Raw genomic sequence first — 17,913 nt, 5'->3', positions numbered from 1 at the left:
ATTGTTAAAAATTCAATATTTATGACATTAATTTAAATTGTATACTTTTATGAACAAATGTATAATTATTGTAATGAAAAGGACTGAAAAATATAATTGATTTAAAAATTCTATTTTGATTTCATAGAATAATATTTATTTAATTGCATGTATTTACATTAGATAATAATATATTTATTTGTACATCTAAGTATGTGTTATTTTTTCAATAATTATTAAGTATATTGTAATTTACTTTAATAACTATTTTTAGTGCACAGCTTGCTGAAAAAAATCATAGAACATTGTTTTATGAATTGTAGTATGCTTAAAGTTTTCTTTTACTCAATAACTGAAAAAACTATGTATTACTGTATTAAAATATTTTATTTTTATAATATGTGATTGTTAATGCTAATTATTTGTATAATCTTATATTTTTATTACGGTTTAGACTAAAAATTTAAATCATTCTTATTTACATTTAAAACTAAACTGAAAACTTATTGATTATAATTTTGTAAACATAATTATCACCAAAGCACAGAATATATTATTATTATTTTCTTAAGAAGTATTATTCTAAATAAAAAATGTTCAACATATAAAAAAAATAAGAGCTTAACTAATATTATATTTATGAATATAAATTTAATTTATTTTTATTTTATACTATAACCCATATTTTAAAATACAAAAATTATAAAGAAATTAATTGAATTAAAAGTAACCAGTATTCATAACATGCAAATCTGTAACTATTTTACTAAGACAACATTTTTGAAGGTTGTATACGTATTTTATTGTGAAACTTCATCTGTTTTTGCTGAAGATGGTGGAGGCACAGATTCATCTTGTTCAGTTGGTTTTTCATGAACTAAAACAACAAATATTTAAAGATAATTTAAAATAATATTGTAATAGTATGGGTACAATTATTCTATACTAGAAAAAATAAATACACAATTCTTCTCAATTAATATTAGTTTAAATTAGTAAGGCTAGTTACAATAACAATTATACATATATAACAATTAAAACATAAGTGAAAAAAATATAAAATGCATTTATTTATTCAATTAATAAACAAAATAATAAGATTTGAGTATTATTAAATGGTATTTTAAAATGAAAAAAAAAAATTTAAGTAGATATTTCAAAATATAAATTTAATTTTTTTTTAGAAATGATTGATAATACATAGTAGTAAATTTTTATTTATCTCATTAATTACTAAGATTCTAAATGACCAAATAGATTGATTATAAGCAGAACTATTTATAACCAATGACAATACATAAAAATGTATAAGAAGTAATTTTTATTAAATTCAATATAGAAATAAATTACCTGAAGTTATATCAGTAGATTTCACATCTTCAATTAATTGCTTATTTTCATCATTAGGTTTTTCAAATGGTCCATTTATGGGTGATGGGTTATACACATTTTCAATTGGTGGTTGGTTCGGATCTTGTTGATTTATGGAACCTATTTGTTGTGGATAGGCCACTCGAGGAGGTGGTGGAGGATATTGCTGATAGGGTGCTTGATGATAATAAGGATGAGGTGTATATTGAGGATATGGTTGTGGTGGGTACGTATATGGGGATCTAGGTGGCATTTGTTGAGTTGAATAAGATTGTTGCTGTTGTGGATAAGGAGGAAATCCAGTTGATGGTGTTGATGACTGTGTTCCTTGAGATGGAGGAATTTGAGGAGGTTGCATTATACCTGGATGAGAATGAACCGAAGGAGTTGAATTAGGGAGAGCCTGAGTAGATGAATATGCATTTGGAGCAGTAATTTGAGAATTTTGCAAAGGTTGAAATGAAGGTACTGAACTGTAAGACTGTGGCAAAGATGTTGAATATGATTGTGCTAAAGAAGCAGGTGTTGGATATACTTGATTTTCTGAAAGCTTTGGCGGTGATTCCGTAGTTGATGAAACAACATTTGATGGTGTATCTGAAACTACAGCTGGTGGAACAGTAGGTGGAGGTGGCACAATAACGGGGGGAGGATGTGGTTGAGTTTGAGTTATAGTTGGCTGTAACTGAGATTGAGATGGTTGTAATTGTTGTGGTGGCTGCAATGGTAATTGTGGTTGTGGTGACTGTGAAGTTTGCAACTGTGGTTGAGGAGGCTGTAACTGTTGTGGAGGAGGCTGTAATTGTGGCTGTGGAGAAGGCAGCTGTGACTGCTGAGGTTGAGGAGACGGCAACTGAGATTGTTGAGGCTGAGGAGATGGCAACTGTGATTGCTGAGGCTGGGGAGACTGCAATTGTGGCTGTGGCGATATTGATTGTTGTGGTGGTGGGGGGGTTGGCACAGATTGTTGCTGTGGGGACTGTTGTTGAGTAGGTTGGGGCTGTAAGATCTGTGACTGAGGAGGTTGTGGCTGTAAAATCTGTTGCTGAGGAGGTAGTGGTTGTAAAGGATGTTGCTGAGGAGGTTGTGGCTGTTGAAGCTGTGGTTGCAAAGGATGTGGCTGTGTAGATTGTGTTTGTAGAGACTGTTGCTGGGGTGGTTGTGGTTGTAGAGACTGTTGCTGTGGTGGTTGTGGTTGAAGAGACTGTTGCTGTAGAGGTTGTGGCAGTGCAATCTGTTGTTGAAGAGAATGTGGTTGTAATGGCTGCTGTTGGGGAGGATGGGACTGTAAAGGTTGTTGAATAGGATGTGGTTGCAATGGCTGTTGTGGGGGAGGATGAGGCTGTAATGGCAGTTGTTGGGGAGGATGTGGCAGTAAAGGTTGTTGTTGAGGAGGTTGTAAAGACTGTAGCTGGGAAGCATGTGGCTGTAATAGTGGTTGTTGGATAGAATGTAGCTGCATTGGTGGTTGTTGGGGAGTTGATGGTTGCAATTGTGGAGATGGTTGAGAATGTTGCTGAGGTTGCGGAGAAACTTGGCAAGGCGGTTGTGGTAATAGAGGTGCTTGTTGCGGAAGTTGTTGTAAAGAAGACGGTGGATGCAAAGACTGTTGTTGAGGCTGTTGGGAAGACTGAAGCTGTAAAGAATGTGTTTGTAACAGTTGCTGTTGAGATGGAAATTGAGGTTGCTGTTGAAATTGATGAGGTTGTTGTGCTTGAACCTGTGGAGACTGTTGTTCTTGTGATGCTTGAGGTGGAGGTGAAGGTGTTATTTCTCCATTTTCTTTAGTCTCTGATATAAGCTGTTCGGATTTCAATGAATTATGAGATTGAATAACAGCAGACTGGAAAAAAAATATAATTAATATATTTTCTAATATAAATTTAATTAATATATATATATATATTAAACATATTTGAAATTCTTATAAATAAAATACTATGATATATACACATAGACTTACTCTATTGGACAGGGTGGCAAGTTGAAACTCATACAGACCAAACTATAAATAGTACTATTTCATCAAATAATTGAACAATTATGATAAATTATAAAAAGTAATTTAGGAATAATATTAGATTCAATGTAAAATGAAAATGTCCAAGAAATTTTGTACAAATAAACATGTAAATTTTGATACAAGACGAAAATATACAAGGATAGTCAATATAGTCGACCAAATAGTGAAAATAAATTAACAATGACTAAGATTAGAATTGAAATTTTAAATTTTGTATATAAAAAAAAAAAAAAAATAAAAATACAAATAATAAGTAGAGCTGGGGTTTTGATGCATATGTGTCTTTTTTTCTCATTTTCCAATACATATATACGTAAGCAGAAAAGTTTAGCATGTAATCTACTATATTGATAAATTAATAAATATGAGCATATTGGCCCATGTACATATTTTATTAAAAATAGAATAAAATTAAAATAGTCTAAAGAAATGTATCTATTTACAAGAGTCTAATGATGATCAAATTTAAATAAAATCAGGAATAAAAATTAATATTGAACAATCTAATGAAATATATTTGATAACATGATTTTTATAATATTGTTTTTAAACTATAATATATACATTTTTATAGTGCATTTTTTTTTTATAATTTTGGCATTTTTTGTTATTCTTTAGAGCATAAAAATTCCAACCCTAATAATAAGCATTTATATATATACTGTTTCAGTTATAATTCCTAAAATGTAAGTAATAAATAATGTAATCATACATAAAATATAATAACAATGTATTCATAGTATATATTTTTAAACAAGAGAAATATAAATAAATAAGTCTATTTATTTACATTAGTGGAATATTACTATTTATTAAGATTCAAAAGTAGTGATATGAAATAAAGGATTCACCGAAAAATTTATCAATAGATGCTTGTATAAATATACATGTTATCTAGTGAAAAATTATAATATATTTTAATGACAATCAAGTTAAAGTAACTATAAATATTATTTTTTGGTTAATTTTATTTATCATAAACTTAGAATATTGAATTTTCCAGAGAAAATAAAACATTTATTTTATTTATAAATTTTAAAATAAATATAAATCAATAAAATGTTAAGCTTTTTATTTTTTAAAGCTGTAATCTAAATAATAATATAGTTTAAATTTCTTTTTTAATAAAACTTGGTTGAAATATATAAATATTACCTCTATTTCCATATTTGTATTATCATCAGTTGTACTAGAAGGAACTACACATGAAGCCGAGTCTTCTTCAACTGATGGTACAGCTCCATTTTGTTCTAATTGTTCACAATGCACCTTAGGGAATTCTTCAGGAACAGAAGGGCATACAGTTTTAGTTCGTTCTTTTTGCAATATATCTACCTGGCGTTCCACCATTTTTTGAAATGCTTCTTCTGAAACTGCTTGAACACAGTGTTAAACAAAAATTAACATATATTTATTAATTAAATAATAATCTAAAAAAATTATTGATTATAAAAATACTTTTTTTTAGTTCTTGTTGGAATGCATCACTACATTCAATAAATTTTCTTTTTTTTGTATCAAATTTTTCTTCAATTTGCTGTAATTCTGCTTCCAATTTTTTCTAAAGCCATAAATAATTAATTTTCAATAATTTAGAATAAATTTTAACATAAATAGTTGAATATGAATTACTTGATGCATTGTTAAACTTTGAACTTGTCTCTTTAATACTTGCATACGAGCTGTAGTAACTACTGAACGTACATCTGGGACAACACTATCAGAAAATATCTCATTAATCAACCGATGATTTCTTATGTATCTAGCATAAGCTACATGTTTAACACTAAATCCATCATCTTGATCTATAAAATAATTTTATTATTAATCATAAAAAAGTTGACAACTAATAATTTATAAACCTTCTTCATCTTCAGCTGGCTGAATTTCAATTCTTCGATCAGCAGCAGCTTGTTTACCACCCCCAGTAGATCTTTCATGTGGTTCTCTATCTTCTACTTGATTCAATTTGCCTTTATTTTTTGCTTGTAAATAAGCTAAATAGGCTGGCGAAGTATGATATAACTTCATAGCTTTTTCATAAGTCAACTATTATAAAATAACAATTACAATGCGATCCAAAAATTATAATTCTTTGATTTTAATACCTTTTCAGATTCATAATCATCAATATATTCTTGTTTGTTGTCATCTGGAAGATCTCTCCACATTTGTCCAATAATCTTACCGATTTCCCATAACTTCAAATCAGGATTACTTGCTTTAACTTGATCCCATACTTTACGACTATATCGCATATATGGCATAAGGGGTTTCTCAGGTGGCTTAGGAGGTTTGATTCCACGAGCATCAGCCTTTTAAATTATTTACATGATTATAATTATATACAAAAAAAAATGTAAGTAAACAATAAATAAAAAAAATTCTTACAGCGGCTTTTGAAATTTTTTGTGGATGAAAAGCTGGATTTCCATGGCTATTTGGAATAAATGGACTTTGATTTTGATCTTTCTATACACAATTATTTAATAATGTTAGAAGATATAAAATTATACTTTAACACATGAATATAAGTTTAGTAAAATCTTAATAATTCGACACATATAGGAATATTATGGTATTATGGCAATACCAAAATTAATAGATATTAAAAAAATAAGATAAAAATGAAAATATATATTCATTACACTTTAGTTAAATTATATATAAATAAATACTTTTTTTTTAAAAATATCAACAATTATTATCAGAAAATTAAATTACATTTAATTATTAAAGCGAAAATCCAAAAATACAATTGAAGGGTGAGCAGGAATAATGTGCTATGAAACAATAACGATATATTTTAAAAATCATAAAATTCCTAAAATATTTTTATCATACACAATCATTATTGTTCACAGTGAATTGACCCAAAGCGTGGATATATATGTACGATTGTACATTAAATTTAATCATAAATGAAAGTTCACAAAATAATGAAATAATGGTTACGTTATAAAAAAATAGTCTAATATGTAAGAACATACTACATGCGCTCCAGATAACATTTAAACAAATGTAAAATACATTTTTAATTGTTCTTGTAAAATTTACAAATTGTTACATATGACATTATTCCTACCTACCCATCAGTTATAGATGGATGTGGTAAAAATTTGGAGGTTTGTCGCAAAATAAAATAATTAAGCCATAAATGTATACAAAATAAATACTTAGATAGTAATTTGAACAATCTAAGTATAATATAATATGAAAGTACACTATTATTGACTAACTTTGATAGTAAACATAATTTGAATTCTTAATTGAATAATCACAGAATGATTCATAAAACTTACTCATAATAATATATATTTTTAAAATTGTTAAAAATATTCTTTATGTTGACATATCAATGAACATAATTAAGTTTTATTACAATTTAAATCAAAATATAATAATTTTTGATAATTAAATATAGAATGTATTGCAAGTTTAAATTATGTACCAAAATTAAAAATTATATAAGTACTTACAGATCCAGATAATTGATTGGAACTTCCACCAGGTCTTAATCGTTCTGTAATACAGTTAAGTACCAATTTATTTACTAAACAAAATATGAATATATAGTTTTAAGAAATAATAAATTGTTATTTATAAATTTATAAGTAAATCACTTAAACAAATCATCATAGACTATCACAAGGCAAAAGAAAATAATAAACAAAATTTTAGGAGTAACCCTTGGAATATGAATTTATTTATTTACTCTATTTCTTATATCATATTATTTTAGAAGTATTTTTATTATGTATATGTATTTACTATTAACAAGACTTCATTGATTTGTTATTAATATGTTCTATTCTTTTAAAATTTTTAATAAAAAATCTGTTAAAAATAAATTTATTTGAAGAAATAAAACTAATAACAGAATGTCAGGATAAATAGGTGACTTCAAGGAGTTTCATCAAGTATATAATGGCGTGATAAAATATAAATTATACAAATTATCATCTATACCAGGGATGGATAATTGGCAGCTAGTAGGTAGCATTCAGCCAGCGTTACATTTTTAAATCACTTCATTATATTTTAGCGATAATCATTACCTAGTTTTTTTTTTTATATTGATTATAAAATGTGGATATTAGATTTTTCTTTAACATTGAAATCCAAATTAATTATTAAATGTCAATATATAATTCATATCCATATCGGCATAGTTAACTTTGCTGTAGATATTGTGCATTTATTAGTTTGAATTGGTTTAGTTGTAAAATTTAATTAATTAAAATAAATGCTACTTTGAAATTTAACATTAAATATTATAGGTATATTCTTAAGAATATGATACTTCAAAATCAATTTTTTCAAATGGCTTTCTACAATATCTCAAACAAATAAAAATATAATTTTTAAAACAGCAAGATATTAAATTTAAAAGATATTATTTTTGCTTTCTTGTAAATTATCTATTATATTTAGTACACTTTTGCCTTGCAATAATTTATATTTATAATTTGTTTAATTAAATTAATTTTAATATAAAATATTTTTTTATTCAAATTTATATTTTCTAGAAAAATGTACACCAAAAAGTATTATACATTTTAGTAAAAAAAGAAAATTATAAAATTAATAATAAATATTGATCTTATTAAATAAAATTAGTGTATACCATTTAGTGAGAAATTTTTGAGAAATTTAAAATTATGTCTACATACAATTAGAATGAATACTAAAGACACAAAGAAGATTGTGCTGTAAGGTAAAAATAAAAAAATAATTTACTGATTATCTTATATCAATACAGCAATAAACATTCTCATTTCATTTTACATGCTAATTAAGTGTTAAAAAAACATGCTTCAATATTATAAATCTTTTGTTCATCAAACATAAAGAAACAAATATAAGCAAAATATAAATAAGCATAAGTGAAACTTGAAAATTAATTTTTTTTTCATTAAACTTTGAGAATTAAAATATAACTCATTGCTAATAATAACAAATTTAAATTAAGTTAAATTAATACAAATTTAATAGCAATTATACATTTTATATAAATAAAGGCCATGCATATTAGTTACAGAATATATAAAATAAGTAAATAAGACTTACTAACCATTTTGATAGGATCCCGTTTTAGTCGCTGAAAAAATTAGGAAACTATTCACACATTGTATTATTTGTTTGGAGGTGAAAAATCCTCACTAATAGTACATTTGAAAACATAGTTTTTGCTCACATTTATGACCAAGAATTGAATGAAAATAAAAAATAAATCAATAAATGAAATTATTACGTAAAAGAAGAAAATCTGATGTTTAGATTTTATTTTATTCAATAAAAAGTAGATACTTTTAATAAATATAGGATTAATTCGTTAAAATAATTAAAATTTAAGCTAAATTATCTTATAACGATTGAAAATTTTTAACCGTGCACTGATTGATATCCACCACCATTTATTCTTGCCACAAAATATTATTGAATATATTAGTTTGTAAATATTTAAAAAATACATATACATACAAGGTTACAGAGGAAACTCAAATTAGGTATAGTAAAAATTTAACATGTAACAATTTCTAAATTGACAATGAATAAATTATTTTTAAACCAAAGCTACAAAATAAAATAAATAAGAATGTTAATTACAATTCACATGTATAGTTTTGAATTTATAAATGATAAGATAATATTAAATATTGATTGAATTCATTAATAAAGTATAAGAATGATAAGTTATTTTATTATCAAATATATAATAATAAATTATAATTATAAATACTTAAAAATATAATATTAAGAACCTTGTACACATATGCCAAAAGTAATAGTGAAAAATTTTTTAATAGATAATGTGATTTTCGGCATTGTGTGCAAAAATTAGTGCAATATAAACTTTATGTGGCTATAGAAAAAAGTTTATAACAAATCAAAATTAATAAATTTACCTTTTAAAATGTTGAATGTAACTGGAGCACCTGTGGGCACACATTTAACAAGCTCAAATCCAAAGAATTAAAAAAAAATCTAACTAAAAATAACATACATGCAACTCAATAGAAACCTATAAATTGTAAATTACCAACAGTCAGATAAGTATATTATATGATACGAGATGTTCAAAATTTCCTTAGGATATATTAACGTATAATCTTAATCAGATAATCCTAAATATGCAGTTTTTTTTTTAACGTAATTAATATATACCTTACTGATTTATGATAAAATAGTTACTTTGATTTAAATACAAAATAAGATAATTTTAAGCATAGGTAAAACACATACTTACAACATAACATTTAAAAAAAATTGCTTAAGAGATTATAATCTATAATGCATTGTAAAATTTTCAAAACTTAATAAGTTTATTATAGCAATAAATTAGCTACACAAAAAAGATAAGCCTTTAAAAATAAAAGTATTATTTAATAAAAATAAATATATAAAAGCTTAAATAAATACTAGAATTTCCACACCTAAGTAAATAATTATAAATTCCATAATGAAATATAAATGAACTAATAAGTTATTGATAAACTATTATTCTTTAATATAAAATGAAAATACTAATTTAAATACTTACGGGCAGGAGACTGTTGATTAATAGCTATTTGTTTGTATGTGGAAGGAAGCGCCATGGCTTCAAATAATTATACCTCAATTCTGTAATTTAGTAATAAAATAAAATATATTATTGAGTATTTAAAGAACAAAAATTTAAGTCAAATAAAAAATAAATTCTCAATAAAGTTTAATATTTAAATCATGAAACGTATAAGGGTCGATTTAAACCAGCAATTCTTAAACTTTTTCAACCACAGAGTCCTTTTTAATTAGTATTTTCTAGTGGAATCTCAAGAAATATTTAATATTAGTTTTATTTGATTGTGTTCTATGAAGCAAATTACACATGATTTGTATCTATGTAGGACACTCATAACAAGATAAAATATCAATAATTAATATTATATTTATGTACAATATACTTGGCTGGATAATATCTGAAAAGGAAATGTTTAATATCTTAAATTAAAAAATTATATTTTTTAATTGGGATTTTAATATTGTTTATATTCATATCAGTGAATTGTATTTGAATTAAAAATCTTGTAAAAATATAATTGCTATTTGTTTTAGGAAATGATCAATAATTTTTATATTACTACATTTTTTATGGTAAATCAAACATAGCCCTTAAGAAAAAAATTGAGGAACTCTAAGAGCTCCACAGATTAAAAACCGCTGATTTAAATAATTTATATTTATTGAATATTGGTAAATTATTAATATTATAAATATAATTTTTTTTACATATTTATAGTAAATTTACAAAACTACAAGGATTATAACAATAACCTAAAAATTAATTTATATAATAAAAAAAAATCTATAAATGTTTTAGCAAACATTAAGAAATCTTAAAATAAAAAAATGTTGGTCACCATCAACTATCGCTTATTAAATAAAATAGAAAAATCCAAGTTCTTATAAGATTTATAAAAACATTAAGAATAGAATATAATGATAACCACAATACTCAATATTGAATAATTCAGTGTATACTCATTCAGTATTTTGACATTAGAACTGTATAAATTTATACTTATATCATTTATAACTAAGAATTAATGAAATAGTTATTAAAATCGTATTGAATAAAAACATATTCATGTTTCTCTTACATATATAATACTTAATAGTTAATAAGTAGATTTACTTACAATTTAAAATTTAATTTTCAGAACAATTAATCATTTTTCAATATTCACAGTTAAAAACCTGACATACATTGGAAATTCAAATATAATTAAAAGCGCATGCAACACCAAACAAAATTTTGAGAATTAAGTTAATAAACAACCGACGTATACCAGAAATAGTGAAAGATTTGTTATAATAATATTCGTGTTACATTTTGCTTTGCTTACCGCTTGGGTTTTTATCACACGACAACAATGGTAACAGCTCACTAACCACCAACACTAAATTCATAACCATAGAACCATGGTAGAAAATATCACACCACCATTTAATAAGCAACTATGGATATTTTATAGGTTAAACATTTGTGAACGGTGTTTTGTTGTCAACTCTCAAAACTTAAATTCTCAATTTTTTCATGTCAATTTTCTTTTAGATAGTCTTCAATTTTTACTAATTTTTGTTTGTTTATTGTAGTTTTCGTGCTATTTAGCTATCCTACTTCTGATATTTAATATTTATCAGAAAAACTTTCTAGCCATGGATTACGAGCAGGTATCAATTGTAAAGAAAATTGTAATTAAAACATTAGTCAATATTTTTACTCATCATTTTTTAAAAAAATTTAGCCAGAATACGATGGTGACACATACTACAATAGTTACGAAGACAGATACTCTGATGCTGATATGTACGAACCTCCAATGCCTGAAATCATCAAGAAGTTTCTATTATACTTCAGGAATGCCATTAATGAAGGAATGGTATATGAAATGCAAAACTTATATGAGAACACGTATGTTTTTCATAATGTATTATTTACACATGAATATATATGTAACTTGTTATTGTAAATTGTTAAAGATTTCCAAAATTATCTGATCAATATTTTGATAAAGCTCCATGGCCCAGTGACAATGAAGTCCGTAAAATTATGGATGATGACAAAGTATTTTATTACTAAATATTATGTATGAAGTACAATTTTTTTTTAAATTATTTTTATTTCAGACATTTTTGATGTTGTATAAAGAATTATACTACCGTCATATTTTTGCACGTGTGCCAAATGGACCATCAACTAGACAACGTTTTGGATCATTCTACAACTACTGTGATCTATTCAATTACATTTTTAGTATGAGAATTTATTTATTATCTTTCTTACAATTGTTTATTTATCATATTTAATTATATTGTAGCTTGTGAAACTCCGGTAACATTAGAATTACCTGATCAGTGGTTATGGGAACTTGTGGATGAATTTGTGTATCAATTCCAATCCTTCACTCAGTTTCGTTCTCGACCTCGTAAAACACAAGAAGAGATGGATATGTTAGCTTCCAATAATGAAGTGTGGAATGTTTTGTTGGTGTTAAATGTATTGCATTCATTCATCAACAAATCTAATATCAAGTTGCAATTGGAAGTTACTGCAAGTGGTGGTGACCCAGATTCTGTAGCTGGAGAATTTGGTCGTCATTCTTTATACAAAATGTTGGGTTATTATTCCATGATTGGGTTATTACGCTTACATAGTCTTTTTGGAGATTATTATTTAGCCATCAAAGTTCTAGAAAATATTGATATGCACAAAAAGGTTAGACATATTAATATAAATAAAGTTGAATAATTTAAAATTAAATGTTAATTATTTAAATGATATCTAGAATGCATACAGTTCAGTACCAGCTTGTCACATTTCTACTGCATACTATGTTGGATTTGCTTACATGATGATGCGTCGTTATTCTGATGCAATTCGAACTTTTAGTTCGATTTTGTTGTACATTCAAAGAACAAAGCAACTCTTCCAAACACGATCTTATCAAAATGATCAAGTAAAAGTTATTGTGATAAGTTAACAGTTTTTAAAATCTGTATTTATGTTTTTGTTACAGATAAACAAACAAACAGATCAGATGTACACATTATTAGCAATGTGTTTAGTATTGCATCCACAATGTGTAGATGAGTCAATCCAACAGGTATTACGTGAAAAAAATTATACTGACAGAATGTTTAAAATGCAGTATGGTGATTTACAAGAATTTGAAAATTGTTTCCAAATGGCTTGTCCTAAATTTTTATCTATGGATCCTGCTGAAGATTCAGTAAAAGAAGCAGTAAAATATCAAACATCTGTTTTTATGGCTGAAGTCAAACAACAAAAAATGTTGCCTACTATTCGCAGGTATTGACTTATCATTAATTTTTTTTTTTTTTATATATAGTGCAATGTTGAATATTTTATTGTTTATTATTTTGTAAAATATATCTAATTTGTAGTTACTTAAAATTATACACAACACTACCAATTAATAAATTGGTGACATTTATGGCACAAGGACAGGGACAACGTGAAAGTAATGAACCAACCGATGATAAAGAAAATTTGACTAAACATCTATTATGTTTTAAACACAAAATGAAAAATATTGTTTGGAATAAAGGTGCATCTGGATTAGATGGAAGCTTTCATTCAGGATCTGAGGTTGGTCATATTTTTAGTTTATTAACATTAGCTATTTATTTAATTATTATTTGATAATATTAAAAAAAAAATTTATTTTTAGTTGGATTTTTATATTGATCGAGACATGATACATATAGCAGATACCAAAGTTGCTCATCGTTATGGTGATTTCTTTATAAGAAAAGTATTGAAGTTTGAAGAACTAAATCGCAAGCTGAAATCTATAAAAGTGTAACCAATAGTTTATTTATAATTTCTTAAAACATTACAAAATAATTACTTTTACTATTCTTATAGTACCTTTGTAATAAAATAAATATATTACACAGTTTTTGTATTTCATAATTTTTATTACTTTAAATTTAAACTATACAATTTATATTATGCCTGAAGTCTATTATATTCATTGAAAAATTGACTTTTCTTGATTGCATCCCATACTTTGGAACAATAATGTAACCTGTAAATAAAGTCAACAATTTTGGTTAAAAATAATATAAAATATATGAATTTTAACGTTCTTCATCATTTAATATTAATTTAGTAATAATGAATGCTAATTTATTACAAATTTTTATTATATCTCATAATTTTTCTTTGGCTTACCAAGTTTTTTCAGTTAATTGAGTGTGTGTAAGTGGTGATATTGGTAAGCCCAATAGTTGTTTTCTGAGTTCTTGAATTAGAATTGATTGGCCTGGGTGCATTTTGTGATAACCATTCATTTCTATATAAAAATATATATAATTTTCTAATACCACTGAATTTATATAATTCTCCCTTGCACACAAATTTTTATATTTATAACATTTATAATTTAAATTAAACTCTAGGAATTAAAAGTAAAAAAAGAAAGTACTAGGAATAATTTCATTAATAGAAAAAAAATTATATTTTCCATTTAATAAATAAACAAATTTCTAGATTTATTATGTACTGAGTGGTACATGAAAATACATCATAGATGCGAATAAAAAATCATTTGAAGATCTGGATAGCAATTTTATTCTACTAAATATTGTTATATCATTCAAATTACAGGATATTAAAAAGGATAATTTTAAAACCTGTAACTTTACATTACTTACCAGATTTTTTTTCTTTTTCACTATTGGCCAAGACAAATAAATTAATTGGATCACCACAATTTGATGGATTTAATTCACTAATAACATTGCCATTAGCAATACTTATTCCACTCTGTATGTGAAGACGAGATCGTGCAAATAATTGAGCATAGATATGCTAAAAATTAAAATAATAAATTTTTCTAAAAAATATAATTTATATTAAGTCTATTACTCTTACTTGTACTGTTTTAATATTTTTTATACTAAAATCTGAATAAAATGATTTATTTTGCACAAAAACAATATGAGGAAAATATTCTACAAGTTCTTCATTGCGATGTGAAGTTGGCATGGGTGGCTTTAACATTTCAGCTGTTTGTAATATTCTAAAATCAAACAAATGCATACTAAAGTATATATAACTATTTTATAACTTTATATTTACTTAAAAATATTGGGATCAAAAAACCAATCTTGGACTAACAACACAATATGACATACTGATAATAAAAATGCAGCCAGCTGCAAAGAAATCATTTCATTGTCAAATGGTAAACTTGATGAATCAATAGATTGCACTATACGTTTTTGACTCGTTGAGTAAGCAACCGATGATGATAATATAGGTTGACAGTCTAACAAAATAACTCTATTTTTAGTTATAAAGGCATCAATACCAGAAGTACAATTTTGTGTTGTTTCTAGATATTCAGATGTTGTAGTTGGAAACACATTAGGCCTGGAAATTATAATATTATAACCCTAACACTGAAATTATAAAAGGGCTAATTAAAAATATATAAATTACTTGTTTGCAATATAAGACATAAGGGTTGACTTTCCGACTCCTTGCAATCCAAGGCAACCAATAACTAAGAAATCAGTTTGTTCCAATAAACTGTTACTTAAGCCTTCATTAAGAAATTGCATATAATCATCAATCAATTTAACTGGTGTTTTCATTTCAGCTGGAACTTGTACTTGATCTTACAATAAGTTTATTATTAAATGTTCACAGTAAATGTAAATAAAAAAAGTAATTAATACCTTCATTTCCTGATTTTTGTATACAAGTCTGATAAGATTCTTCTTTTTTGGTTCTAAGAAGATGATTATAAAAGTGGTTGAATCACAGAATCATTAGTAATTTAGTACATATGACAAATATACTTAATATAATAATATAGAATGTAATTTTTAGTAACAATATGATTTTGAATTTTAAATTAAAAATTAAAATTAAATTGTAATAAGGAAATATTAACTAAAGACAATTTAGAAAAAAAATTACATAAAGATACTGACTCATTTATGAATAAAAATAATAATAAAACTAATAAGTCATTATGCAAATTAAATGTTATAACTAAAAAATGAACTCCCTAATTTACTACATTAGACAACAAAGAATTAATAAGCTAAAAATCTGAGATTTTAAGTTATCAAGACTATGAAAAAATTAAAAAGCTGAAGAATATGTATATTCAATATTTAAAAAACTTGAATAATTACATAATTTGAGGAGTACACTTCTGAGTAGGCGACAAAGATCTATTTTCTGTATCTCGAGGCTTTATTAAGATAGTTGGTTGTGAATGACATTTTTCAGGTTCTTGGATTCGTTCAATAGATCCATCATGTTTGGCCAATACTATTGGTAATCGTTTGGGACCTGTTTGTTTAAGATCATCTTTTATCTAATAAAATTTTATAAATAAATAATTATTTACAAACAGAATATCATAATATACAGGTATAAAAATTAATTCTAAGTTTTAATACCTTTTTAACTGGAGACTTTTTTCCTTTATAATCTTCAGAATAACCTTGAGACATTTTTATTTTTAAACAGTCTCAATTAAAATAGTTATTGATATTCACATACATTTTACCAAACCTTAAATTGTTTAAAATGTTCTAATTTATAAAGTATGAAACGCTAAATACTTAAATATAACATAGATAAATGCAACTTACAAAATAATATGGTACAATTTTTACAAGTATCTTTCGTAAGATAAACTTATAAGTTTACTACAAACTATTAAAAAAATCAGTAAAACAAAGTTCTATATAAAATTATTCTAGTATAAAATAGAAATTAATTAGTAAAAATAATTCAGTTTATCTTTGAAATTAATCAAATTACTTATCAATCATTAGTATCAATATTTTAATCACAAGGAACAAATGTATAGAAAAGAGAGTACATTCTACTTTTCAACCACAGACTTCCATACTACACTAGATAAATAACTACTATATAATTTACATGGCTATGAGTGAATCTGATAAGATGAACAGACGCCATTTTGTCGGTTGGCAACAAAATCTATTATTCTATATGCATCAAATACTTATTTCCTTGATATTTCTTAATTAAATCAGATTTAAATAATGTGAAAATTTAAGGATTAAACCAAATATAATTAAAGAAAAAGAAAACAATGTTTATCACAAATATATACATTAATTTATTATTAAAACGTACACAGTATACAATCACATATTACTAAATAATACTAATTTGGTCAATTGTCGCCGTTTACTAACAATAGAAGACGTTTTTGATTTGGCAACATGATGTAGACATATTTTTAAATATTCCTTACAGATTAGTGTTACTAAATGTAATCTATGATTTTCTAAAAATGAATGATCGGAACATGTCATATTTTGTAAGATATTGAAATTATAATCATAATTTTTGGTTGAAATTATTATTTTTGCAGATAAACCAGATATATGAGAAGTAAAATTGTTGTTAGTTAATTTGATTAAAGAATTTCCAATATATTTAATTAATTTCATAACATTTTTTGAACTCTTTAATAATCCACCTCCATTTTTCACATCAGTCGATACAGAATAGACATGTTTATGACTATAGTTATGTTCACTTGATTGTTCTATAAGATTGTCTACACATGTTGAACAATCAATTATTTTAAGAAACTTTCTAACAATAAAACCAGTAATATAATAAAGAATATTATCCTTAATAATTCTGGATTGGTCAGTCTCACCTACCAAAAAATCTAAAAACATCTGTTTCATAGATGATTTAAATTCTATTACATTAGGGTTATTATTATTACCAAAACGCTGACGAATTTTGGAGAAAAATATCTCTAAATGGTCCTGAGAAAATTTATAGCTTAAAAGATATTTGTACGAGTGAAAAACAATTTTCTATTAAATAATAAATAATTAATTGTAAAAGAATATTCAATATAATGCTGCACAAGACTAAATGTAACGTTCAATGTTTTGCCAACCGACAAAATGGCGGAAACTGATAAGCCAAGTTTCAGTTAATATCGACAGTACCT

At 25.2% G+C, this 17,913-nt stretch overlaps 4 protein-coding genes across 8 annotated transcripts; 1 reads left to right on the top strand and 3 right to left on the bottom strand.

Annotated features, from left to right (window-relative positions):
• Positions 1-639: 639 nt before the first annotated feature.
• LOC112679737 (extensin-like) lies at positions 640-11,238 on the bottom strand. Of its 4 annotated transcripts, XM_025549641.1 has the most exons (13): positions 11,056-11,238; positions 9,918-9,997; positions 9,283-9,312; positions 8,448-8,474; positions 6,853-6,896; positions 5,765-5,845; positions 5,482-5,688; positions 5,236-5,422; positions 5,006-5,178; positions 4,835-4,934; positions 4,529-4,764; positions 1,330-3,193; positions 640-856 (listed from the first exon to the last, which is right to left on the bottom strand). In XM_025549641.1, the coding sequence occupies exons 2-13, from the start codon at positions 9,970-9,972 to the stop codon at positions 780-782; spliced, it is 3,081 nt and encodes a 1,026-aa protein (XP_025405426.1). In that variant the 5' UTR covers positions 9,973-9,997; positions 11,056-11,238; the 3' UTR covers positions 640-779. The 4 variants fall into 4 exon arrangements, with proteins under 4 accessions (XP_025405426.1, XP_025405427.1, XP_025405428.1 ...); XM_025549642.1 differs by lacking the exon at positions 8,448-8,474; XM_025549643.1 differs by lacking the exon at positions 9,283-9,312.
• A 153-nt stretch (positions 11,239-11,391) lies between these two features.
• On the top strand, positions 11,392-13,807 carry LOC112679738 (eukaryotic translation initiation factor 3 subunit L). Of its 2 annotated transcripts, none has more exons than XM_025549645.1 (9): positions 11,392-11,599; positions 11,665-11,831; positions 11,900-11,984; positions 12,047-12,173; positions 12,238-12,635; positions 12,706-12,876; positions 12,937-13,229; positions 13,325-13,529; positions 13,612-13,807. In XM_025549645.1, the coding sequence occupies exons 1-9, from the start codon at positions 11,576-11,578 to the stop codon at positions 13,744-13,746; spliced, it is 1,605 nt and encodes a 534-aa protein (XP_025405430.1). In that variant the 5' UTR covers positions 11,392-11,575; the 3' UTR covers positions 13,747-13,807. The 2 variants fall into 2 exon arrangements, with proteins under 2 accessions (XP_025405430.1, XP_025405431.1); XM_025549646.1 differs by having other exon boundaries at positions 11,393-11,590; positions 13,612-13,806.
• Positions 13,808-13,859: 52 nt separating this feature from the next.
• On the bottom strand, positions 13,860-16,677 carry LOC112679736 (protein SMG9). Its single transcript, XM_025549640.1, has 10 exons — positions 16,559-16,677; positions 16,364-16,478; positions 16,094-16,278; positions 15,629-15,681; positions 15,390-15,567; positions 15,027-15,320; positions 14,820-14,967; positions 14,600-14,756; positions 14,118-14,238; positions 13,860-13,971 (listed from the first exon to the last, which is right to left on the bottom strand). The coding sequence occupies exons 2-10, from the start codon at positions 16,415-16,417 to the stop codon at positions 13,893-13,895; spliced, it is 1,269 nt and encodes a 422-aa protein (XP_025405425.1). The 5' UTR covers positions 16,418-16,478; positions 16,559-16,677; the 3' UTR covers positions 13,860-13,892.
• A 365-nt stretch (positions 16,678-17,042) lies between these two features.
• On the bottom strand, positions 17,043-17,892 carry LOC112679735. The gene has a single exon (XM_025549638.1). The coding sequence runs from the start codon at positions 17,636-17,638 to the stop codon at positions 17,084-17,086; it is 555 nt and encodes a 184-aa protein (XP_025405423.1). The 5' UTR covers positions 17,639-17,892; the 3' UTR covers positions 17,043-17,083.
• Between the last annotated feature and the right edge of the window lie 21 nt (positions 17,893-17,913).

This window comes from Sipha flava, unplaced genomic scaffold (genome assembly GCF_003268045.1).
Source record: "Sipha flava isolate LNK unplaced genomic scaffold, YSA_version1 167_pilon_pilon, whole genome shotgun sequence".
In the NCBI taxonomy this organism is placed as follows: Eukaryota; Metazoa; Arthropoda; class Insecta; order Hemiptera; family Aphididae; genus Sipha; species Sipha flava.
The sequence above is the reverse complement of the archived record's forward strand: the minus strand, read 5'-3'. Positions and strand labels throughout refer to the sequence as shown.